This window comes from Puma concolor, chromosome B4, assembly GCF_028749965.1.
Source record: "Puma concolor isolate L17-30 chromosome B4, mPumCon1.1.hap2, whole genome shotgun sequence".
Lineage (NCBI taxonomy): Eukaryota > Metazoa > Chordata > Mammalia > Carnivora > Felidae > Puma > Puma concolor.
The window spans coordinates 18,141,856-18,163,580 of record NC_141673.1 but is presented as its reverse complement, the minus strand read 5'-3'; the positions used below and the strand labels follow the sequence as shown (position 1 = coordinate 18,163,580).

Below are 21,725 nucleotides of genomic sequence, written 5' to 3'. Positions count from 1 at the left end.
GCAAAACACTGTTTTTTTAATCGGTATAAAACTTGGGGTGGAAAGGCCTGGATAACCCTAATAAGCATAACCATCTCACCTACACATCGTCCCCAAAGGGCATCTCCCACTCGTCACCCCCAACCGCCCACCAGCGACGAATCTGATCGGACAAAAAGCTTACGTCAGCACAGCGCTCCTCATCCCACCATTTTTGTCCTCCACCCTTCCCGAAAGGCCAAGCGGCGAGCAGAAGAACCAACGAGAGGGGAGCGAACGTGATTGGGCTGCCTGCGTCACGTGACGACCACGAGGCGTAGGATTTGGCTCGGAGCAGACGGAAGCGCCGCGCGTGGGGGGGGGGGGGTCAAGACTGGGAGGGGGGAACTGGAAGCTCCGGGGAGGAGCCTTGAGCGTCCGCCGCTGTCCCAGTTCTGCCAGCAATCGTGTCCAGTCTCTGATTATTGTTGTACCGCCGTTGGTACGCCGCGGTACTACGGAGACCACTCGTTCGCCTGCCCAGCAGGAGTAGCCGCTGACTAGAGCGGCAGCGGGGAATGGAAGCGGAGAACGCGGGCAGGTAAGCCCGGGGCGGAGCGCCGCCCTTCCCCCCAGCGCCCCTCGCGGCGGGGTTGGCCGGCGGGCGCGCGCACGCACGCAGGGGTCTTTAAAGGCCGCGGCCGGAGTACAAAGACCTGGCCTGCGCGTGCGCACTGCCACCCTCCTCGGGCCGCTCGGAAGCGGCGCCACCTGTACCTGTGCCCTTCTTCCGGCCTTCCCGGCATCCAGCCGGCTTTAACAGGCGTTAATAAGCGACCCACAGGGTCCGGTTAATATCTCTTTCCGGTTGTCATTCTTGGCTACGTTTGCCTTCACCCTCCGTTATTATGCGAAGAGCTGTAAAGATGGAATACACGCGTATCACTTCTGGAGCTCTAATTTTAAAATTAGTAGTTTTATTGTGGCTTCCTTTCCCGTAGGTTTAGGAAGATCAACGTCAGGGGCCACAAGGTGGATACCATTGCCGTACAAAGTCTCTTGAATTCTGTATTATGACTAATACTCCCAAGTAGTCATCTAAAAATGCTTTCTGGTGATCTTGGGGGGTGAATTTAATCAACTTTTCAGTATGTCCTTTGAGGAGTGTTAGATTCGTGGAGAGAACGTTTGGCAAACGCAGAGATTGCGAGATTCGAACTCCTCGCAGAAAACTAAATGAAAAAAATCATTAGATAGGGTAGCAGGATCCTTAAGAAAAACTAATGATTTACATTGGAATAAAATTCTGTAAGATCTAATAATTTTCCGGACTCTCCGGGGCCCTGAACTTAGGCAAGACACTTCACTTCTCTGGGCCTGTTCATGTTTGTAAAATAGGACATCTCTGGAATCCAGTTCTGACATGCTGTGAATCTGTGTTATGTGGAAGGGATTAGATCACCAAAACAGTCTTTAGAGGTTAGGAAAGGAGGTATATAAAGTGTGGTCTTTATCCTGGCTTTTCTGGTCAAGTCCTGAAATAAAGTACTGCACTTCCTTCCCAAAAGAACTTTACATTTAAAAGAATTCACCAGAACTTATGAAATTCACTCCCACCTTTGCGATCTTACTTCAGATCAGTACTGAAACCTGGGTGAAGTCTACCATCAAATGAATTACACATTAGAAGACCTTGCTCAGTGCTTCAGAGCAAAGTAATAGGTCTCTGGTACGATGTTTACCTAAAATTTGGCTTATATGCTGTCTTAACCCGTCCACAGGGTTATAGATCATTTTTAATTTGACTCACAAAGTTTTAACCTCAGGAAATAGAGAATTTTGTGTTAGTAGTGTAAGGGCTTTATCCTTGGGGATTCTGAGATGACTGAGGCCCCAGATAATCCTGAGAAAGTGGTTCTCTGTCACTCTTGACTTCATGCTAATCAAGGAGTAGAATGGAATGCCGGATATAATGAATTTACTTTTTATTTTGGAAGAGTAATTTCAAAAAATTCAAAGGAAAAAATTCCATTAATATGGACTCTTTTTTTAAAAGAGAAGATAGTTCAAGTATCATAACAAATAATGTCTACCCAGAGACGAAAAAAGGAAGGAGAGGATCAGTATGTATCTAATGAGCTTTGGCATGGAAGGGACATTTATCAAAAATGGAAAGTAGGATGCCAAATCAAAAATGACTTTGTAAAAGTGTGACATGGGCTACTGAAAATACAGACTGGAAAGGTTAACCCTTAAATGAAATCAGCCTTTCTGGAAATGTTAGGGACCAAAAAGAACTTTTTTAGTTAGGTGTTGACATCGAGGGCAAGAAAGGGTTGGATTTTCTGCCTAGTCCACCGGCATGGTGTTAGTAGATAACAGGAAACAAACATTTGGTTCTAATTTTTCTTATCTCTATGTTAAGAAAAATGATTAGAGACAAGAAATGGCAGAATGAATGTCTTTAAGAGACAAGATCAATGAGGGCATTTAAGAGAACTTTCAGCTGCTCTAAGAGAAATCCAGTTTCCTGGCCTGGATAAATTATATGTCAAATGAGAAGCTAGATTACAGCAATCTTTAAGAACTTGCAGATAACAGGAGAGAGACCTGAAGCCTGAAAATAAACACATGAGTTCCTGTTTCTTCCTAGGTGGAGTCTGTCTTCTAATTTATTGACTTTGATCCTAAACAAAATTTTTACTTTTCAGTGGTTATTGAGCATATTTAAAAGGAACCAGTGGCCACTAGGTTACAGTATAATTTGGGAAAAAAGCAAGATGTATCAAGCTAGGTTCATTCCCTTTTGGATAATGATACTGGACTAGACAGCATCAGGATGATGCTGACAGGAGGTATCTAAAAATTTAATCCTGTACTGCTGTCTTTATTATTATTATTATTATTATTATTATTATTATTATTATAGCAAAATTATTATATACCAGGCACTGTTTTAAGTGTTTTACATATGTTGACTAATTTCATCCTCATAACCAACAAATTAGGTACAACTATTTCCATTTTGCAGATGTGGAAACTGGGACGCAGAGTTAGGAACTTGAGCAGAGCTGAAATTTGAACGCAGGCAATGTGGCCCAAAGTCTGCCTCCCTGACAACTGTGCCACATATCACTTCTCTGTGGGCAAGACGAAGACGGACTGATGGCAGTCCAGTTAGGTGGAATCAAAGCTGGTTTACTGCCGAAAGAATCGAGGGCAGGCTGAAGAGAGGTCTATATTGATGTGCCTTGTCGTTCTACCCCAACTTGTTCTTTTCAGCAATTTAACAACTTCCGGGTGCTGTTGGAATGCTGATAAGATTTGTGAATGACCCAACTCTGGAAGAAGTTTGTGGAATTGGTAGTTTCAATCAGAATCCATATCCTAACAGCTGGAGTGTTGAATCATCTTTTACCAAAAGAGGCACAGTTCTGTGCTGAGGTGCAGAAGTATCAGTGATGTGAGGGAGAGGTAATAAAAGGGCAGTTTTCATTGACGTTAAACTCAGTTTGAATCAACAGTATAGTGTGGGTTCTAGTAAAGTTAATGTAATGGATTCTGCAGTAGGACTCCAGGATGAGGAAGCTGAGCCCTGCTCGGTTTCAGGATGATGAAGCTGTATCTGGAGAATTTTTATTTTGTTTTCTTTTAAGCACCAAAAAATGACAAAGTAGTGTAGAAACTTGAAGTCATACTATATGAAGAAGAGTTGAATGAATTGGGGACTCTGGCTTGTTCTAAATCTTTGTATTTATAGTTCCTAGTAGACTATGTACAGTAAATACCCAGTAATGTGTGGTGAATACACACAGTTCCACTTTGCAGTATTAAATGTAGTCTTTAAATAGTTATGACAGTATTCCATTGTAGTTTATATACCTAATTCTCTTTAGTTGAGAATTTAGATTATTTAGCACTGATTTTGTGTGTGTGTGAGTGTTTTGTTTTGTTGGGGGGGGAGAGAGGGAGGGAGGGAGGGAGGGAGGGAGGGAGAGAGAGAGAGAGAGAGAGAGAGAGAGAGAATGAGAATGAGAATATCTTAGGCAGGCTCCACACTCAGCACGGAACTTGAGGCAGAGCTTGATCCGCAACCCTCTGGTCATGACCTGAGCTGAAATCAAGAGTCAGATGCTCAACCGACTGAGCCACCCAGGCACCCCATTGATTATTATTTTGTAATTATTCAGTGTTGTATAATCATATTAATAGGAATATTAAGTGAATAATAATATGAATATTATTAATAATATTAATATTAAGTGAAAATAATAAAATATTGCTATGAATTGTGTTCTTCTAAAATGCCTGTGTTGAAACCTAATCCCCAATGTAATGGTATTTGGAGGTGGGCCCTCATGAATGGGATTAGCACCCTTTTAAAAGAGGTCCTAGAAGAGGTCCCTCACCTCTTCCATTTTGTGAAGATACAGCAAGAAGGCCACCCCTATGAACCAGGAAGTAGGCTCTCAGCGGACACTAAATGGTGTTTTGCTGTAGCAGCCCAAGAGGACTAAGACAAATGTATATAGAAAAGAGCAACTTAAATCTTTAAAATAGTGGAAAATACCTGAGTATTAAAGAAGTTGGAGGTGTTCATTTTAGAGAAAACCTTAAAGAGTTAGTTTTTGAAGTACAGCAAAATCTGAATTAATTGGACTCCTCAGTCAGCTGTGTGTGTGTGTGTGTGTGTGTGTGTGTGTGTGTGTGTGTGTGTGTGTGTTTTAAGTAAGACTGTTAGGAAATACACAATTCATTAGGAAAATACACAGTATATCAATTTCAGACGGCTGTAAAAACCAGTGCTTTGGGCACTGATGTTCAAGGGAAAGGGTGTGCATCTCTGATTTGGTCTTGTCTGATATCTCTGCCGTGTGCTTCCCTGCTCAGATGCCCTCTACCCTCATGCCACTGGGGATCATGCCAGAGATCGATTCTGAGAAAGCAAGACCCAGTTTTGTTTGCCGGTGTCTCTGTTGGGTAATACTGATTGTGTTTATATCGTTGTATATCGACGTGGATGTCATATCTAATTTTGGGGGCGGTTGTCTCTTAAGTTATGACTTGATGGGAGGCGTAAGGTTGCTAGTGAGGCTTCTGTCTCTAGTAGCATCCAAGCAGAAAGACTAAGACTCGCTAGGGAACTAATTGCTGGCTGCCCTGGGGTGTGACTACATCATACTTCCAGACTGAAAGACCCACCAAGGCCAGAATTCAAGGAAATGTGTGCTAGGTCCTGGCACTGCCTTTGCCAGAAGCAGAACAGGCACCAAAGAACCCGAGCGGAAGAGACAATCTTACTACCTTAGCTGAGTTTCACACATTTCTGGATAATGAAGAGACCTGTATTCATCGGGGTGGGTAACCATGGAGGGCTAGTCAAGGGTGTGGTTGGCCTGTGATGCTTTTTGGAGGAGTGAAAAATGAGTAGGTGTCCTCCCGCCCTCCAAAAAGGGGGGTGTGAATGGAGCCTAGGAGAGAGGAAGGGGTGAGCTTCAGGCAAAGGAGAGGCACAGAACAGTGTGGGGACAAACCAATGATAGGGAAGAAAAGTGAGCAAGGGGAAATAAGGTCATCCCTCATGCTTGGAAATTTGATACTAAATTTGAGTTACAGAAAATAAAAACTCTGGGATCTGGACAGATTTGGTCCCATTTCCTGTACATCGTCCACATATGTAAAAATCATTTTCATGGTGAGAGAAGGAGTCCGAGAGGAGGAGTGATGACCAAGTGCTCTTGTGTCGCCGTCCCTCGCACAGAGAAAACAAGCCTTGTAAAGTTGGCGTGATTCTGAATTACAAAGGGGCAAGTGTATATAAATACAACAAATGTATTAAATATCTTCTAATTAAGGTTGAACAGGTTTATGCTGCTTACAGTTGTAATTATCGCTGGATAATAGGAAATTGAGTTATCTAGAACTCTAGTTTCCTAGCTTTGAAGTCCTTGAAGGTTTTTTGCTTGCTTCTGGCAAATAATAAGAATGTTGTGTCGCACTCTCTTTCCTTTTGTTCTGTTAGGAAGCCGTTGAGATGATAAGACTGAATTTAATACTCAAGATAGTGTATTATCTTAGAACTTACACATCGTATTTCTCATTTCTTTATTTTTCTATTTCTGTTCTATTTTAACTTCCTGTAAAGTACCAGAGGTCATTTTTAGAAACATTAAGGGACATGCTGATATTATAGATAAGTTTCTCAATTTCTTTCAAAATTGATATATATCTCTAAAATAACACTTCTGGGTTTTTTTCTTCCTTTTCATTTTTTTCCTCAGCCAACTGATTTCTAAACTTAATTTTCAGGTTCTGCACTTCACATCTAAGTATGACCCTGAAATATGCGAAAGCCACATTTTGGAAATTTGTTTTTTAAAGTTCAGAATCCTTTTGCCATGTAAAATCTTCCTAAATTAAATACTTTAAGTTTGGACTTTGTGAAGTGCTTGAAATGGGACACATCTGTGAAACTCTTGAGAGTGGTGGCCAGAAACATGGGCGAGGGTGGAAGGTTGTCTTCTTGACAGTGTGACTAGACTAAGAGATGTCCTGCATTCTTTGGCCGCTCGCTTATTGTGACTTAACTGCGGCTGGCCTCAATCAAAGGTTACAGTTCATTGTGCTGGAATATCCGAAGGGTAACAATGCAAGATCTCTCAATGTAACCTAGTAATATCTGGCCCCTCCTTAGAGTATTTGAGTAATAAACACTGAACAACCAATGATTTTACAGTTCATCAAAAGGAGCTATGATTATTATTAAAGAAAAGTGTGGTGGAAAAAGAGGACATTTTACTTTGTGCCAAGCATGATTTAAGCGCTTTTCTTCAACTTTTACATTTGAGATTCTAGGACTTGTCTACATATTTTCCCAACATGCAGCCTTAGGTTACAATACTGTTTCGTGTTCCTTTCTACTTTAAAGTCTGTATTAAACATTTTCTGTGCTTTAAAAAATATCAGTACATTAATTTTGCTGCATAGTCTTTTCATGTTACTAGACTAAAGTTTACTGGATTGTCGTACCTATTTTTTATGTAACTGGAAACAATATATTTAAAGAAGTAAAAGTCTTAAGATATAGTGTAATACCTTTCTAATTCTTAACCTTTTCTTTAACAGCTTACCCTTGAAGATAGCTTGAAGCTAAAATTCCTCTCCAGTGGTTTGTCCATTAGGATTTGGCCCCTGTCTTTGAGCGTCCGGGATTTCAGCCTGGGCACCCACAGATAGTCTCTTACCCTGTGTCTGCTTTCGCCATTTAAGCTTCTGCTTTAGTTTGCCTCCCCCACCATCCCAACCATTTTATTAAGATATGATTTATGCATAATAAGATTCATTCATATAAAATGTACTAGTTTATCTTATTTGTTTATTTATTTATTCATTTGAACGAGCAAGCGGGAGAGGGGCAAAGAAAGAGGGAGACACAGAATCTGAAGCAGGCTCCAGGCTCTGAGCTGCCAGCACAGACCCCAACTTGGGGCTCAAACTCACAAGCCTCTAGATCAAGACCTGAGCCAAAGTCGGACACATAACCAACTGCACCCCTAGGCGTCCCTAGCTTTTCTTTTTAATCTCTACTTTCTGAGCTTCCCCTTTTCTTTCTCCATAACTAATAAGTGCGTAGCTTGCCACAGAAAACGACTTTTCTCTCCAAATGGTAAATGACACTGACCCATTTTATTTCCTAGTGTTTTCCTTCCCGTTGTGTATGTAATGGCATCGTTTGGCATTAGATGTAACTTGAGTTTCAGAAAATACATGTTTGCCTCCGTAGCTTTTGTGCTGTAGGCAGCAGTGTGAGACAGTGATGGGTAGTCATGAGAAATTGGTTTTTGGCCATTGTTTTTTGTGTTCCTTATATTGAACTGAGTGCTTGTAACAAAGTCTGAAAGACGTTCAGAGAAGAGATTTAAAGTGTTTTTTTCCCCATAAATTCACAGATATGTGCAAAATGTCCATTTCTAGCCCTCATCTAGTGGTAAAAACCCAGCAAAAATTTAAAACCAGATCCAATGCATAAATCATTAAATAGGCAAATAAACCAAAAGAGAACCTTAAATAGATTGGAGGGAAGGCAGGAATGGGGAGTTGTTGGTCGAAGGAGAAAAACTTCCAGTTATAAGATGACCACGTTTTAGGGATCTAATGTACATGGTGGTGATTAGAGCTAATAATACCTTGCTATGTACTTGAAAGTTGATAAGAGAGTAGATTTTAAATGTTCTCATTACAAAAAAGAAATGGTAATTATGTGACGTGATGGAGGTATTAGCCAAGACTTAGTAATCATTTTGCAAAATATGTATCAAATCAAAACATCATATACTTTTAACTTACACATTTCATGTCCATTGTATCTCAGTAAAGCTGGGTGGGGTTAGGTTGGAGAGGATCTTATGACCAAAGAATTAAATGTGAAGATAGAGACAAACTGTTTGTATGGACACTTTAACCCTGTATGAGCTGCTGTGCCTTTTAAGTCTCTCTGCTAGCAAATTCCCATGATCTCATTTCAGAGAAAGCACAGGCTGACTTGACAGGACTGGTAAGTTTTATTGCTGACACATCTTGTCATTAATCAGTGGGAGAGTTCCTTAATATTGGTTAATAGGCACAAAGTAAAAATTGGGTGAATACACACATTTAGGAATAGACCTTCCTCCTCCCTTTGCCCCTATTATCAACTCTATATATTACAGTCTGATCACGCAGTGTTTGGATCCTAAAGGTTTTTAAAGCTCATCGTTTAAACTTCTAGTCGGGTATGGGGCGCCTGGGTGGCTCAGTCGGTTGAGCGTCCGACTTCAGCTCAGGTCACGATCTCGCAGTCCGCGAGTTCGAGCCCCGCGTCGGGCTCTGGGCTGATGGCTCAGAGCCTGGAGCCTGCTTCCGATTCTGTGTCTCTCTCTCTCTCTGCCCCTCCCCCGTTCATGCTGTGTCTCTCTCTGTCTCAAAAATAAATAAATGTTAAACTTCTAGTCGGGTAATTTTATTGACATGTCTTGTACTTAATTGTTCTTTCAGCTACTCCCTTCAGCAAGCTCAAGCTTTTTATACATTCCCATTTCAACAAATGATGGCTGAAGCTCCTGATATGAATGTTATGGACGAACAGCAAATGCCAGCGGAAGTTCCAGAACCAGTGCCTGCTCAGGAACCTGTACAAGGTAGTTTTCATCAGGATAGTTGAGAAAAGTAGCTATTGGATTGGCCAGCTTATGTAAGAAAGGGTTTAATGAAGAATTTTTATTTTATTTTAGTATTTAAAACGTTAACCACTTTTTAAGTATGTGCCAGGCACTGTGGTACATTTGGGGGAATAAAAGAACATGGATCCTGCCCTCAAATAGCTCATAATCTAGTAGGAGAAAATAGTAAGTAAACACATAGTATGCTTTAAGCACACAGTGGTGAAGAGGGGCACAGGGTGCTGTTAGAGCTCATAGGGTTGACACTAACTTGGACCGAGGTTCAGAAGCAGCTTCCCAGAGCTCTGGAAGTCAAGGGTGAGGAGACTATATCCCCATGAAGAATGGGGTGGGGAACATTCCTGGCCTAGGGAATAGCATGGGCAAAAGACAGATGTGAAGAATCATGACAGTTAAAAAGTAGTTATTCTGTGTCTTTGGGAGTCTGGTGTACAGCAAAAAAATAGTGATCAATGAGGCTGGAAAAGTGCCTTGTAACTCGAAGAATGTATGTTCTCTCCTGAAGGTGGTAGGGAGCTTTTGAGAGAATGGAAGCAGGGGGTGACTTAAACAGAGTCACATTCTGAAAGTCAGCCTGGGAAAAATTATAGAGGATAGAATGGATGGTAGGGAGTAAGGCAGAATTTGGAGGCAAAAAGTGGACTTGAGACTGAATAATCTGAGGGTGAAATGAGGGAGACCTGAGGGGATGGAGAGAAGAAGGTAATGGTTTTCTCCAGTGTAGCAGTATTGTATGAGAAATGTGTTCAAGAGTTTCATCTTATGATTCCAGAAACACATCTGACTCCACTGCATTGGAGATACCCCTGCCGATGACTCTCCTATTTTTCTGGGCTGGCAGCACTGGGACTTCCCAGCTACAGGCCAGTGGAGGTGGATCCCTTCGCGTAGAGAGTGGCTAAATCAGTGTGGGGTAGAAGAGAGGAAGGACAGGATGCTGGGTTAGGGAACTGCCTAATGGTAGTAGAATGGAGGAGGGGCCTAAGAAATTAAGAGAGATGTTAAACAAGGGTGAGAAAAGCACACCTTCCTATTGGGTAACTCTAGGTCAGTTGTTCTTGACTGGGCGTGTTTCCCGCCCCCCCCCCCCCAAGGGACATTGGGCAATATCTGGAGACAACTTTGATTGTCATGATTGGCAGGGTGCTACTGGCATCTATTGAGTAGAGGTCAAGGTTGCTGTTAAACATTCAGTAATATACAGGATAACCCTGTATATTACTTAAACAGAGTAGCATTCTACCAAAATCATTCAACCTAAAATGTTAGTAGTGCTGAGATTGAGAAGCTCTGCTTTAGGTCCTAAGACATCCCTGGTCTTGCATATTTTTTCTTTTTTCTTTTCTGTTTTTTGAAGTTTATTCATTTATTTTAACGTGCAAGAGAGAGCGAGGGAGGGGCAGAGAGAGGGTGAGAGAATTCCAAGCAGGCTCCACACTGTCAGCACAGAGCCCAACTTGGGCCTCAAACCCTCACGAACTGTGAGATCATGACCTGAGCCGAAACCAAGAGTCCGGACACTTAATTGAGCCACCCACGTGCCCCACTGGTGTTGCCTTTTTTTTTTTTTTTTTTTTTAAATTAATTAATTAATTAATTTTTTAACATTTATTTATTTTTGAGAGAGAACACGAGCCAGAGGGGGGCAGAGAGAGGGAAACACAGAATCCAAAGCAGGCTCCAGGCCTTGAGCTGTTAGCACAAAGCTCCATATGGGGCTTGAACCCACGAACTGTGAGATCATGACCTGAGCCAAAGTCAGATGCTTAATCAGCTGAGCCACCCAGGTGCCCCCCTGGTCTTGCCTTTTGAAGACTACTTTCCCGCCCAGAGATTTCATCTTCAGCATCTCTAAATTCACCTCTTTGGCTGTGTGTGGAACAGAATACACTCATCTCTAAAACAAGCCCACAAGCCATTTGAGGTTTTCTATTGCTGGAAATTATGGGAAAATCGAGTTAAAAGGTTCCCTTCCTCCCTATTTTTTGCTCTATTTATTTTCTCGTTTATTGCGCTGTTTATGTATTTACATTTAGAATTTCTATAAAATAGGACCTGAATGCTTTAAATCCCTGGGGAGATCAAGATGACAGGGAAGAGTCCATGGGAAATCAATCTATGATCATTATGTACGTTTCATCCCGAGAACAGCTAGCAGAGGAAGGAGGGCAGGGTATAGGGCCTCGAGAACCCCGTCCTAAGATGAAGGAAGAGGGAGGGGGAGGGTACTGTGGAGGATGGTGAGGCTGGGAGATAGGAGAAGGTAGCAAGGGCGTCGATGGGGTGACTCTACTGGGAAAGCTGCCTGATGTTCTTAAGTTATGTTTTTCTGCATCTACTTCATTGACATTACTGTGTTTTAGAGACTCCAAAAGGAAGGAAAAGAAAACCCAGAGCAACGGCACCAAAAAAACCGGTAGAACCCAAAAAGCCTGTTGAGGCCAAAAAATCTGGCAAGTCCACAAAATCAAAAGAAAAGCAAGAAAAAATTACGGACACATTTAAAGTGAAAAGAAAGGTAGACCGTTTTAATGGTGTTTCAGAAGCTGAACTTCTAACCAAGACCCTCCCGGACATTTTGACTTTCAATCTGGACATTGTGATTGTAAGAATTTTTGTCCTCATTTGGTTTTATAAATAGTATTGGTGAATTAAATTTACATAACCTCTGTTCTTGCAAATAGCATTTTGTTGAACCATTTCTAAGAATCCTTTTGGTAGTAAATGGTGTCATTTTGTCACCTTCATAAGGTTGTGGACACATATGGATGTGTTTAAGAGGATGGGCTCCAGAGTATGGCTGTCTGGTTTCAGGTCTTGCCATGTGGGTATGACCTTGAACAAGCCTTAACCTTCCTAATCACCAAGTTTCCTTATTGGTGAAGCAGGGGTGATAATAGTACCTTCCTCATAGGATTGCAGTTAGGTAAAATAATCCACGTGAATCACTTAGATTGCACATTACGTGTGAGTTCTCCGTAAGTGATAGTACTGATTCTGAGCTCTGATTTTTGTCAGTAACTGTAAGAAACATCAGCATGCAAACAACTGTAAATGACGTGGAGTGAGCGGCTTGCTGGGAGTGGAGAAACAGGCTGTGGCTGGACCTGGGCTCAGTTGATCGGTTGCTCCAGGACCTCTCTCTTTCCAGTCCGGTTGGGTGGAGGTGGGGGCTTGGGGACACGAGGGAGTCACACTGTTTTTTATCTTTAAAACTTATTTTTGTTTTACTTTTTTTTTTTTTGCATTGAAGTATAGTTGACACACTTCCATTAGTTTCAGGTGTACAACATGGTGATTTAACAAGTTTATTCATTATGCTGCGCTGACGGCAAGCGTAGCCGCCATCCCTCACCATACGCCGTTGCCATGCCATCGACCCTGGTCCCCGTGCTGTGCCTCCCACTCTCCTTCACCCGTTTTGCCGGTCTCCCCTGCCTCTGGCCACCACCAGTTCTCTGTATTGATGGTCTGTTTCTGCCTTTTTTTTTTTTTTAACTGGTTTTTCAAAACAGCAGCAACACTTTTGATATAAAGGGATTTTTTTTTCCCTCAAAATGAAATACTTTATTCAGATCAAAAATAGGTACTTGATAAACGGGATTGCTGATGATGCTGGATTAAATTTTTATTTTAATAAATTTAGTTTTGTGCATCACTACTCCACAGAAGCCCTCAGGCGTAAGCCCTACTTTTCAAGACTTAAGTGTATAAACATTTTTTGCAGATTGGCATAAACCCGGGACTAATGGCAGCTTACAAAGGGCATCATTACCCTGGACCTGGAAACCACTTTTGTAAGTAGTTCTTGCCTTTATTTTTTTACTTTTAAACTAGATATCTTTGTTAATAGTTTGGGTTTTTTTTTTTTTCCTTTTTAGCCAAACTGTGTGGGTTTTTTTGTTTTTAAGTTTATTTATTTTGAGGGGAGGGGGAAGAGCACAAGTGGGGGAGGGGCAGAGAGAGACAGAATCCTAAGCAGGCTCTGTGCTGAGCATTGAGCCCCCAACCAAGGGCTCGACCCCACAAACTGTGAGATCGTGACCTGAGTGGAAATCTAGAGGACGCTCAACCAGCTGAGCCACCCAGACCCCCCAGATACAAACGTGTTTTCTGTGCATGAGTGCACAAAAATAAAAGGCTTGAAAAAGATATGTCACTGTTCATGTTTTGGTGTAAGAGAACAGAGGGGCAAGAAAAGTAGCACTTTCTCTTTTGTTTTGCTAATTGTTTTAAATGAGTTTTACCACTTTTTAAAATGAATTTTCTTTTTTAGTTGTTACCTACAGTCATAGTAACAATAGTACATCATTGTGCCAGTATAGACAGAACACTGACCTTTCCAGATTTCTGCTGATCTTATTTCCTAGGAGAGATGAAATGCATTGATCATTGGGAGTCAAGCTGTAACAGTTAAGAAATTCTGTGATTAGAGACATTCTGTTTTTCTGATTTTTTTTTAATGTTTATTTATTTTTGAAGGAGAGAGAGACAGAGTGTGAGTGGGGGTGGGGGCAGAGAGAGAGGGAGACACGGAATCTGAAGCAGGCTCCAGGCTCTGAGCTATCAAGCACAGAGCCCGATGTGGGACTCGAACCCACAAACCGCTAGATCATGACCTGAGCCAAAGTCAGACACTCAACCGCCTGAGCCCCGTTTTAGGCGCCCTTACTTCGTATCTGTGTTAAAGACCCTCATACTCGTAGAGTGAATTTTAAACCCAATTGTAACTACCATTGTATTGTCTTAATATGTAAGTCGACTTACCTAACACCACCTGATAGAAAAAGGCATGCAGTAGGCCCTCAGAAAATACTAGTTGGTTATCTAAGAGTTACATTAAAAACATTTAGGGCAGAAGATACAATAATGTGTTTTGGAACTAAGGACATATTGTCTCCATTATTTAAAACAATTTCTGAGAGACGTTTGAATTTTTAATTTTTCCATTGTCAAAGTGTTGGAATGTTCTGGGTCTGTTGGTGTATGTTTGTCTCTTTGAGGTATTCCAGGGGCAAGCAGTGGTATGACTAGTTCCTAGAAAGAAAACCAGTTTTGAAGTCTTCTGCACTGACTAGCTGTGTATTCTCAACAGCCATTTACCTTAACTGCCCTGGGAAAAGGAGATAAAAATAGTAATTAATATTTCATAAGATCATTGTGATTAAATGAGATAATCCATGCAAAGGGTTTATTAACACATAGTGATTGCTTGATACGGTATTTGACCTATAATTTCCTAAATATCCTAAATGTTTTATTATTTTTTTTAATTTCAGGATAAATGTAGACTACCATAGTGATTCATGGGGCAAAAACCTTTGACCTACATGCAAATAAACTGAACTCTCTTTCACAGGGAAGTGTCTGTTTATGTCAGGCCTGAGTGAGGTCCAACTGAACCATATGGATGATCACACTTTACCAGGAAAGTATGGTATTGGATTTACCAATATGGTGGAAAGGACAACACCAGGCAGCAAAGATCTATCCAGGTAATTTCATTCATTTTTATAGGTCGGAACCTGACCATGCTGGTGTCTCATATACTCTAGGAACACTGTATGTATCTAGTGCAAGCTGAGCTTAACAAGTATTTGAATTGATGTTGTATTGAAAGCTCTCTGAATTCAGCATATTATAAATATTACCGCACTTATATTTTGACTACTTTTTAATTCAATTTTAGTAAAGAATTCCGTGAAGGAGGACGTATTCTAGTGCAGAAATTACAGAAATATCAGCCACGAATAGCAGTGTTTAATGGAAAATGTAAGATTTACTTTTAAATTTTGTCTTTTTTCTTTGCTAACATTATGGACAACGTAAATATGTTTGTATTTCATTTTAGGTATTTATGAAATTTTTAGTAAAGAAGTTTTTGGAGTTAAGGTTAAAAACTTAGAATTTGGACTTCAACCCCATAAGATCCCAGACACAGAAACTGTAAGTCCTTAAAATTATGTTTGTATATCAGCTAAATATGAATTTTTTTTCTAGCTAGTTTTCCTTTTTTATTTGTCCTTTCCATTGTAACTTGTGCCATGAAAACAAAGCACTGGATTTTGTTGAGTAATAGTTATCTATCAACTCAAACTAATAGTTGCAGATTAATTCAGATACTGTTATTAAAGAAAGAAACATTTGTCAGATAAAATGTCTTATGTTATTTGGCTAAAATATTGAGAGGAGCTCGCTAACATACTACATTCAAAATATATTTAATGGCATATTCTTACCAAATTCAAGTAGATTAGCCCTTACTCAGTATGAAACAAACATATAAATACAGACATGCTCCCAATTAGTAACACTGCTCAGTGCCCCCTGTTTGTATATCTTAGCCCAGTGTCATTGTGGAGCCATCTAAATAGTGTGCAGCCCGGTTGCAGACAGACATCCAGACAACCTGCTTGGCCCTTGGTGTATTTACTGTCTTATACATAAAGGCATCACGAAGTAACAGTGGTTTTCAAACTCTTATTTCTGTATCGCTTCTGCAGACACTTAGTTCAGATTTTGCTTCTTAAATCTAGTTTTAAGTTTTGTTTACAACTTAAAAAAAAATTTTTTTTTAATGTTTCTTAATTTTTGAGAGAGAGAATGAACAGGGGAGGAGCAGAGAGATAGGGAGACAGAATCAGAAACAGGCTCCAGGCTCTGAGCTGTCAGCACAGAGCCCAACGTGGGGCTCGAACTCACAAGCCGCAAGACCATGACCTGAGCTGAAGTCGGACGCCCAACCAACTGAGCCACCCAGGCTCCCCTTGTTTACAACTTTTTGAAAAACAACGTACAAACACAGGCACATGTGTTATAGACAACATTTTATTTATTTTTGTTTTTTCTTTTTATTCTTTTCTTTTATGTTTATTTATTTTTGAGAGAGAGAGAGAGCCAGAGGGCAGCCGGGGGACGGGCAGAGAGAGAGGGAGACACAGAATATCCAAAGCAGGCTCCGGGCTCTGATCTGTCAGCACAGAGCCCAAGGAGGGGCTGGAACCCACAAGCGGAGCCGAAGTCAGATGCTTAACCGACTGAACCACCAGCCGTCCCTTTTTTTGTTTTTTGTTTTAATAAGTTTTTATTTATTTATTTTTGAGAGAGAGAGGGAACAAGTGGGGGAGGGGCAGAGGGGAAGGAAGATAGAGGATCTGAAGCAGCTTCCCTGCAGACAGCAGAGAACCTGATGCAGGGCTCGAACCCACAAACCGTGAGATCATGACCTGAGCCGAAGGCAGCTGCTCAACCAACTGAGCCACTCAGGCACCCTGACGACATTTTAAATGATGGAGGAGCCAGTGTGTCAACAGGTTTTTGTGGAGACCTCAGAATACAGTTTCTGCCACCTCCGTACATTTGCACTTTTCCTTTTTAAATTTCTTCTGTCTTTAACTTGTTACAAATATGTCATTGACAGAGTAGGTGGTAGCCCTGGTCTTTGTTTAAACCAAGGCCTACACTTACCTACTTTAGTAAAATTGTACAGGTGAGTTCATTGCTTCCTATAGATTACCTCATTATTGTCCCTTAAGAGCCAAATGAGGCTCAGGTACATCTCTTGGGTATTTGTGCCCGTAATAGGGTAGTACTAACTGAATTTGAATCCTATCATGATAGGTAATTTTAGCTCTTATATTGAGCTGAGAGTATTTTTATCTTTTAAAATATATTCTTTATCATGAGATTTTAACAGTTGTTGATGTTAGTGACTCTTCTTTGAAACACAAAAAAACTTTCAAATTTCTGGATCATTTTAATTGAAGAATATCTTAGGAGTCGAAAAAGTGCTACTACACAACCTGGTAGCATTTGCACCTACATATATTTATGAGTCAGGAGTTTCTAAATGCTTTCTATACAAAAGAAAATCAATAATTTGTTTTCTATAGTTATGGAGGCCAATATAAAAAAAAGTGCAAGAAATTGCAACTGGAAATTCCATAAACTAACAGCCTCACTCTTTGATATACATGTGATATATATTGTTATATATTTAGTATTCTATGAAGAACAATTTGTCACCATTATCCAAAATGATAAATGTAAATGTCTTTCTGCTGGGCATTGCACTTCTAGGAATTTATCCAAGAGATACACTCACACATATTCAAAATGAAATATGTACAAGCTTTTTCACTACACCTTATAATAATAAAAGACTGGAAACAACCTAAATGCCCACAGCTGGGTCTTGGTTAAATAAGTATGCAAGTACTACACAGCTGCAAAAAAAGAAAGTCTAGGGGCACCTGGGTGGCTGAGTCAGTTGGGTGTCCAACTTCAGCTCAGGTCACGATCTCATAGTTTGTGAGTTTGAGCCCCGTGTCGGGCTCTGTGCTAACAGCTTGGAGTCTGGAGCCTGCTTTGGATTCTGTATCTCCCTCTCTGCCCCTCCCCCTACTCATGCACTCGCTCTCTCTCTCAAAAATAAATAAAACATTAAAAAAAAAAAAAGTCTTTTTACTCTGCTCTAGATATCTGATACAGAATTGTCTCTGAATACATTGTTGAGTAAAAAAGCAAGGTGTAGAACAAGGAATAGAGAACATGTTATCATTTGTGTGTTTTTTGAAAAGGGTGAGGGAGAGTACATGTATTAGAGACATTTGATTCTATATTCATAGAATACCTCTGGAACCAGCAACTTTGATTGCCTCTGGGAAGAGAACTGGGTGGACAGAGACAGAATTGGGGGGAATACTTTTCATTGTATACTTCTTTTGTGCCTTTAGAATTGTGAACCATATGTTCACTGTTAAAAAGACAAGACTGTTAATTGGTAAATGAACATGGGGGGAAAGCCTCATTATTTTGATTTATTGACTTTGCAATAAGTAAATTTTACAAATTTTAACTCAAGACAAAACTACCATTACTGATTTTACATATATTAATATGTGATAGGCATCATAATTAATCCCCCCAAAGATAAATTTTTAAATCTCAATGTGAGTGGACTCAATAGATTTGTAACATTTATGTAACTGTAAAATTTTACGATTTTAGCTCTGCTATGTTATGCCATCATCCAGTGCGAGATGTGCTCAGTTTCCTCGAGCCCAGGACAAAGTTCATTACTACATTAAGCTGAAAGACTTACGAGATCAATTGAAAGGCATTGAACGAAATACAGACGTTCAGGAGGTGCAATATACATTTGATCTACAGCTGGCCCAAGGTATGTTTCCATTTTCGCCCTGTTTTTGGGTGTCATGGATATATACACTACTGAACGCACGCACATTGTGAGTTTAAAAGCAAGAGAAAGGGGAACAGTTACATCGTCAGCCAGAGTGTTCTGACAACGGATGTTAGTCACTGTTAAAATCTCCTTTTACCAAAGTTACCCATCTGTCGTGGGTGCTCCTACAGATGTCGAAGATAGAAGAAGCAACATAGCCTACCGGAAATTAAATCTGATAGGCTTTTACAGTTCCGATGAGTTAATTTAATAAATGTTGTAAAGAGTTTAAAAGATGGCAACAAAAGATAGATCTCAGCACACTTGAACATTCAGGAAGAAGATTTGTTCATGAGGATTTCTGAATAAAGCTGTTTTCAGAACCATTGTACAAAAACAGCTGTAAATCCCTTTTACCCTCTCCACAGAGGATGCAAAGAAGATGGCTGTTAAGGAAGAAAAATACGATCCAGGTTATGAAGCAGCGTATGGCGGTGCTTATACTGAAAATCCGTGCACTAGTGACCCTTGCAGCTTCTCTTCCAATGGGCTAAGTATGTTCCTCCGTACGTGTCTGTCTTTCTCTCTTCCTCTCTTTCTTTCTTGCTCACGCGCACTAGCAGGGGAGGGGCAGAAGGAGAAGGAGAACGAATCTCAAGCAGGTTCCATACCCAGTGCAGAGCCTACACCAGGACTCGATCTCACGACCCAGGGGTCCTGACCTGAGCTGAAATCAAGAGTCGAATGCTCAACCAACTGAGCCACCCAGGAACCCCTGTTTGTTTCTTTCAAACACTTGGTTTTGTCAGGACTGGGGAAATGCACTTTATTTTTTTAAAAGAGAATGAATTATTGCAGTGTGGGAATGGTACTATGAAAGTCTTTTTTTTTTTTTTTTTAATTTTTTTTTTTTTAATTTTTTTTTTTTTTCAACGTTTATTTATTTTTGGGATAGAGAGAGACAGAGCATGAACGGGGGAGGGGCAGAGAGAGAGGGAGACACAGAATCGGAAACAGGCTCCAGCCTCCGAGCCATCAGCCCAGAGCCTGACGCGGGGCTCGAACTCACAGACCACGAGATCGTGACCTGGCTGAAGTCGGACGCTTAACCGACTGCGCCACCCAGGCGCCCCACTATGAAAGTCTTTTTAGTGACAGTGAAATGTGATGGTTATCTGAGGTTTCACCACGTAGGTGTTAGCAGCTCATTTTCATTAAGTCGTTACGTCATTCTAATCACATTCCCTCCCTCAATGACCATTAAGGGTTTCTTAGTCCTGTATCTGCCAAGAGAACAGAAATTTATCATTGTATTGAAGAAGCTTGCTGTTTTAACGACACCCTCCTCCGCTGGACTGCTAACATCTCTTGATGAATCGTGTAAAGCTTTTTAGAGAGAATGAACTAACCTTCTTCTCCCCACCCTGGCAGCTGACAGTGGAGAATCAACTTTCAGTGACATTCCAAATGGGCAGTGGATGACCCAGTCGTTTACAGACCAGATTCCTTCCTTTAATAATCACTGCGGGACTCCAGAACAGGAAGAAGGAAACCATGCTTAAGACTGGTGTTTCTCAGCTCTACCTAAATGCTGCAGTTTTAATGCAGTAGCCAAGAAGGGGCTAACTGAAGCAGTTTATTCGTATTTTATTCTGGTGATATAATCATATTATGGTTGTGTGGTAGAATCAACTGTATGAACCTGAGTAAGCTTGGAAGAAAAAAGCACGGTTTTTTGTGTATGAGTTTTTGTATTTGAATTAACCACCATTCCAGCTTTTTATAAAGTATATTTCATTATGAAGAAATTGATTTTCTTTTGGGAGTCACTTTTAATCTGTAATTTTAAAATGTAACTGTCCGAATATTTATACTTGATTATGAACTGTGCATAAACCCAGATATACCATTATTCCTTTTATGCCTAAGAAGGGCATGCTAATAATAATTAGCACCGGTCAAGAGGCAGATGTGTTGAATTCTATATGTGAAGCTAACCCCCAGGGGAGTCCCATGTGGTGCTGTCTAGCGGTGTTTGACGGGCTCCCTGATGCGTACTCACCCTCAGACCCCTTGGCCTCACCAGCAGGGAGGGTTTGGGAGAGTTGCTCAGCCGTAGAAATGTCAAGTGTGGCCTCACCCAGCCTTCTCTGACAGGGCGCTGAGCCCTGCCTTTGGCCTCCTCACCCCTGCGTGTTAATCCTCTCGTATAGGCAGAAACTGCCCTGCTGGAATGGTAAATTCCAGAGAATGCAGTAGACCTTTTAAAGTTTGTTATTTCTTCTGTGTTTTACTTGAGAGACATACATTTGATAGGGAAGGAACTGAATTTTTCTTACAGTATCTAGCACCTCCTTGGCTTTAAGGGCGTAACATGGAAAGTGGTGAGAAATGAACTCAGGCTGAGCAACAAGAAGCTGGGGTGTTTGATAATCTTATTTAAACTGGTGCTTTATGTACGTGAGATGTATTAAAATAACAGAATTTTTCTTGCTATGTGAATCTAATAAGCTGTCACTTAAAAATTTTTCTCTGCGTCATTGCTGTTACTGTGGACTTAAGTGAGCCTCGTGGCAGGGTTAGTTTGAAGTAACGTACTTGTGTGATTTTCTAATGCCTTTTCCATGGTGCTACAGATAGTCCAGACTACTAGGCCTGGTGGATAGTAAAGCTGGGTATTCAGAAATGCCATTTGCAATTAACTCCTGGTCACTTCTGAATATCCTGATTTCATACATACCCAGGGAGCATGCTGTTTTTCAATATGAAAATATTTATGAGGTGTTTTTTTTTTTCTTAAGAGATTATATGGCTTGTTCTTCTCTATTATGATAAGAGAAACAAATTCTTGTGAATCTTAACATACTTTTTAGCTGTGGCTATGATGGATTTTATATTTCTTTTAGTCTAGGTCAAGCTGTGTAAAAGTCATTCATGTTATTTAACTCATGTACTGTACTGCTGTTTACATGGATGTTTCATGCGGGTGCTTTGAAGTGCCTTGCATCAGGGATTAGGAACAATGGAATTATTTTTTCATGGGACTATGTAAAGCATGGAAGTAGGAATTGCTTTGGTATATAATGATTGTAGCTTTACAATAGATTTTTTTTTTAAATCTGACTGGAGAAAATACCCTTAAAATTATAATGGACCCTCATTAGAGAATGGGTTTGAGGATTTTCCAAGCATACAACAATGGTGTTTTTCATTACATTTGACAGATGAGTAGTAAACGTTGATATATCCCCTATGTGACAATATGAGACTTTTTCATTAAATAATATTGGAAAGGTTTTTAAATTCATTTGGAAGTCTGATGGTTTTTACAATAAAAATACCAAGAACGATTATCCTAAGTTGCA

At 40.6% G+C, this 21,725-nt stretch overlaps 1 protein-coding gene across 1 annotated transcript; it reads left to right on the top strand.

The window, feature by feature from the left end:
• Positions 1-354: 354 nt before the first annotated feature.
• On the top strand, positions 355-21,713 carry TDG (thymine DNA glycosylase). Its single transcript, XM_025926732.2, has 10 exons — positions 355-559; positions 8,992-9,134; positions 11,540-11,781; positions 12,904-12,973; positions 14,536-14,671; positions 14,866-14,948; positions 15,028-15,122; positions 18,186-18,357; positions 18,789-18,914; positions 19,792-21,713. Exons 1-10 carry the CDS (start codon positions 537-539, stop codon positions 19,920-19,922), a joined length of 1,221 nt encoding a protein of 406 aa, XP_025782517.2. The 5' UTR covers positions 355-536; the 3' UTR covers positions 19,923-21,713.
• Positions 21,714-21,725: the final 12 nt, after the last annotated feature.

Bases quoted from the DNA above. Each gene is read 5' to 3' on its own strand.
- TDG (XM_025926732.2), top strand. From the start codon at position 537: ATGGAAGCGGAGAACGCGGGCAG. The intron at 560-8,991 runs GTAAGCCCGGGG...TTGTTCTTTCAG, and splicing joins GAAGCGGAGAACGCGGGCAG to CTACTCCCTTCAGCAAGCTC. The intron at 18,358-18,788 runs GTATGTTTCCAT...CCCTCTCCACAG, and splicing joins TGATCTACAGCTGGCCCAAG to AGGATGCAAAGAAGATGGCT.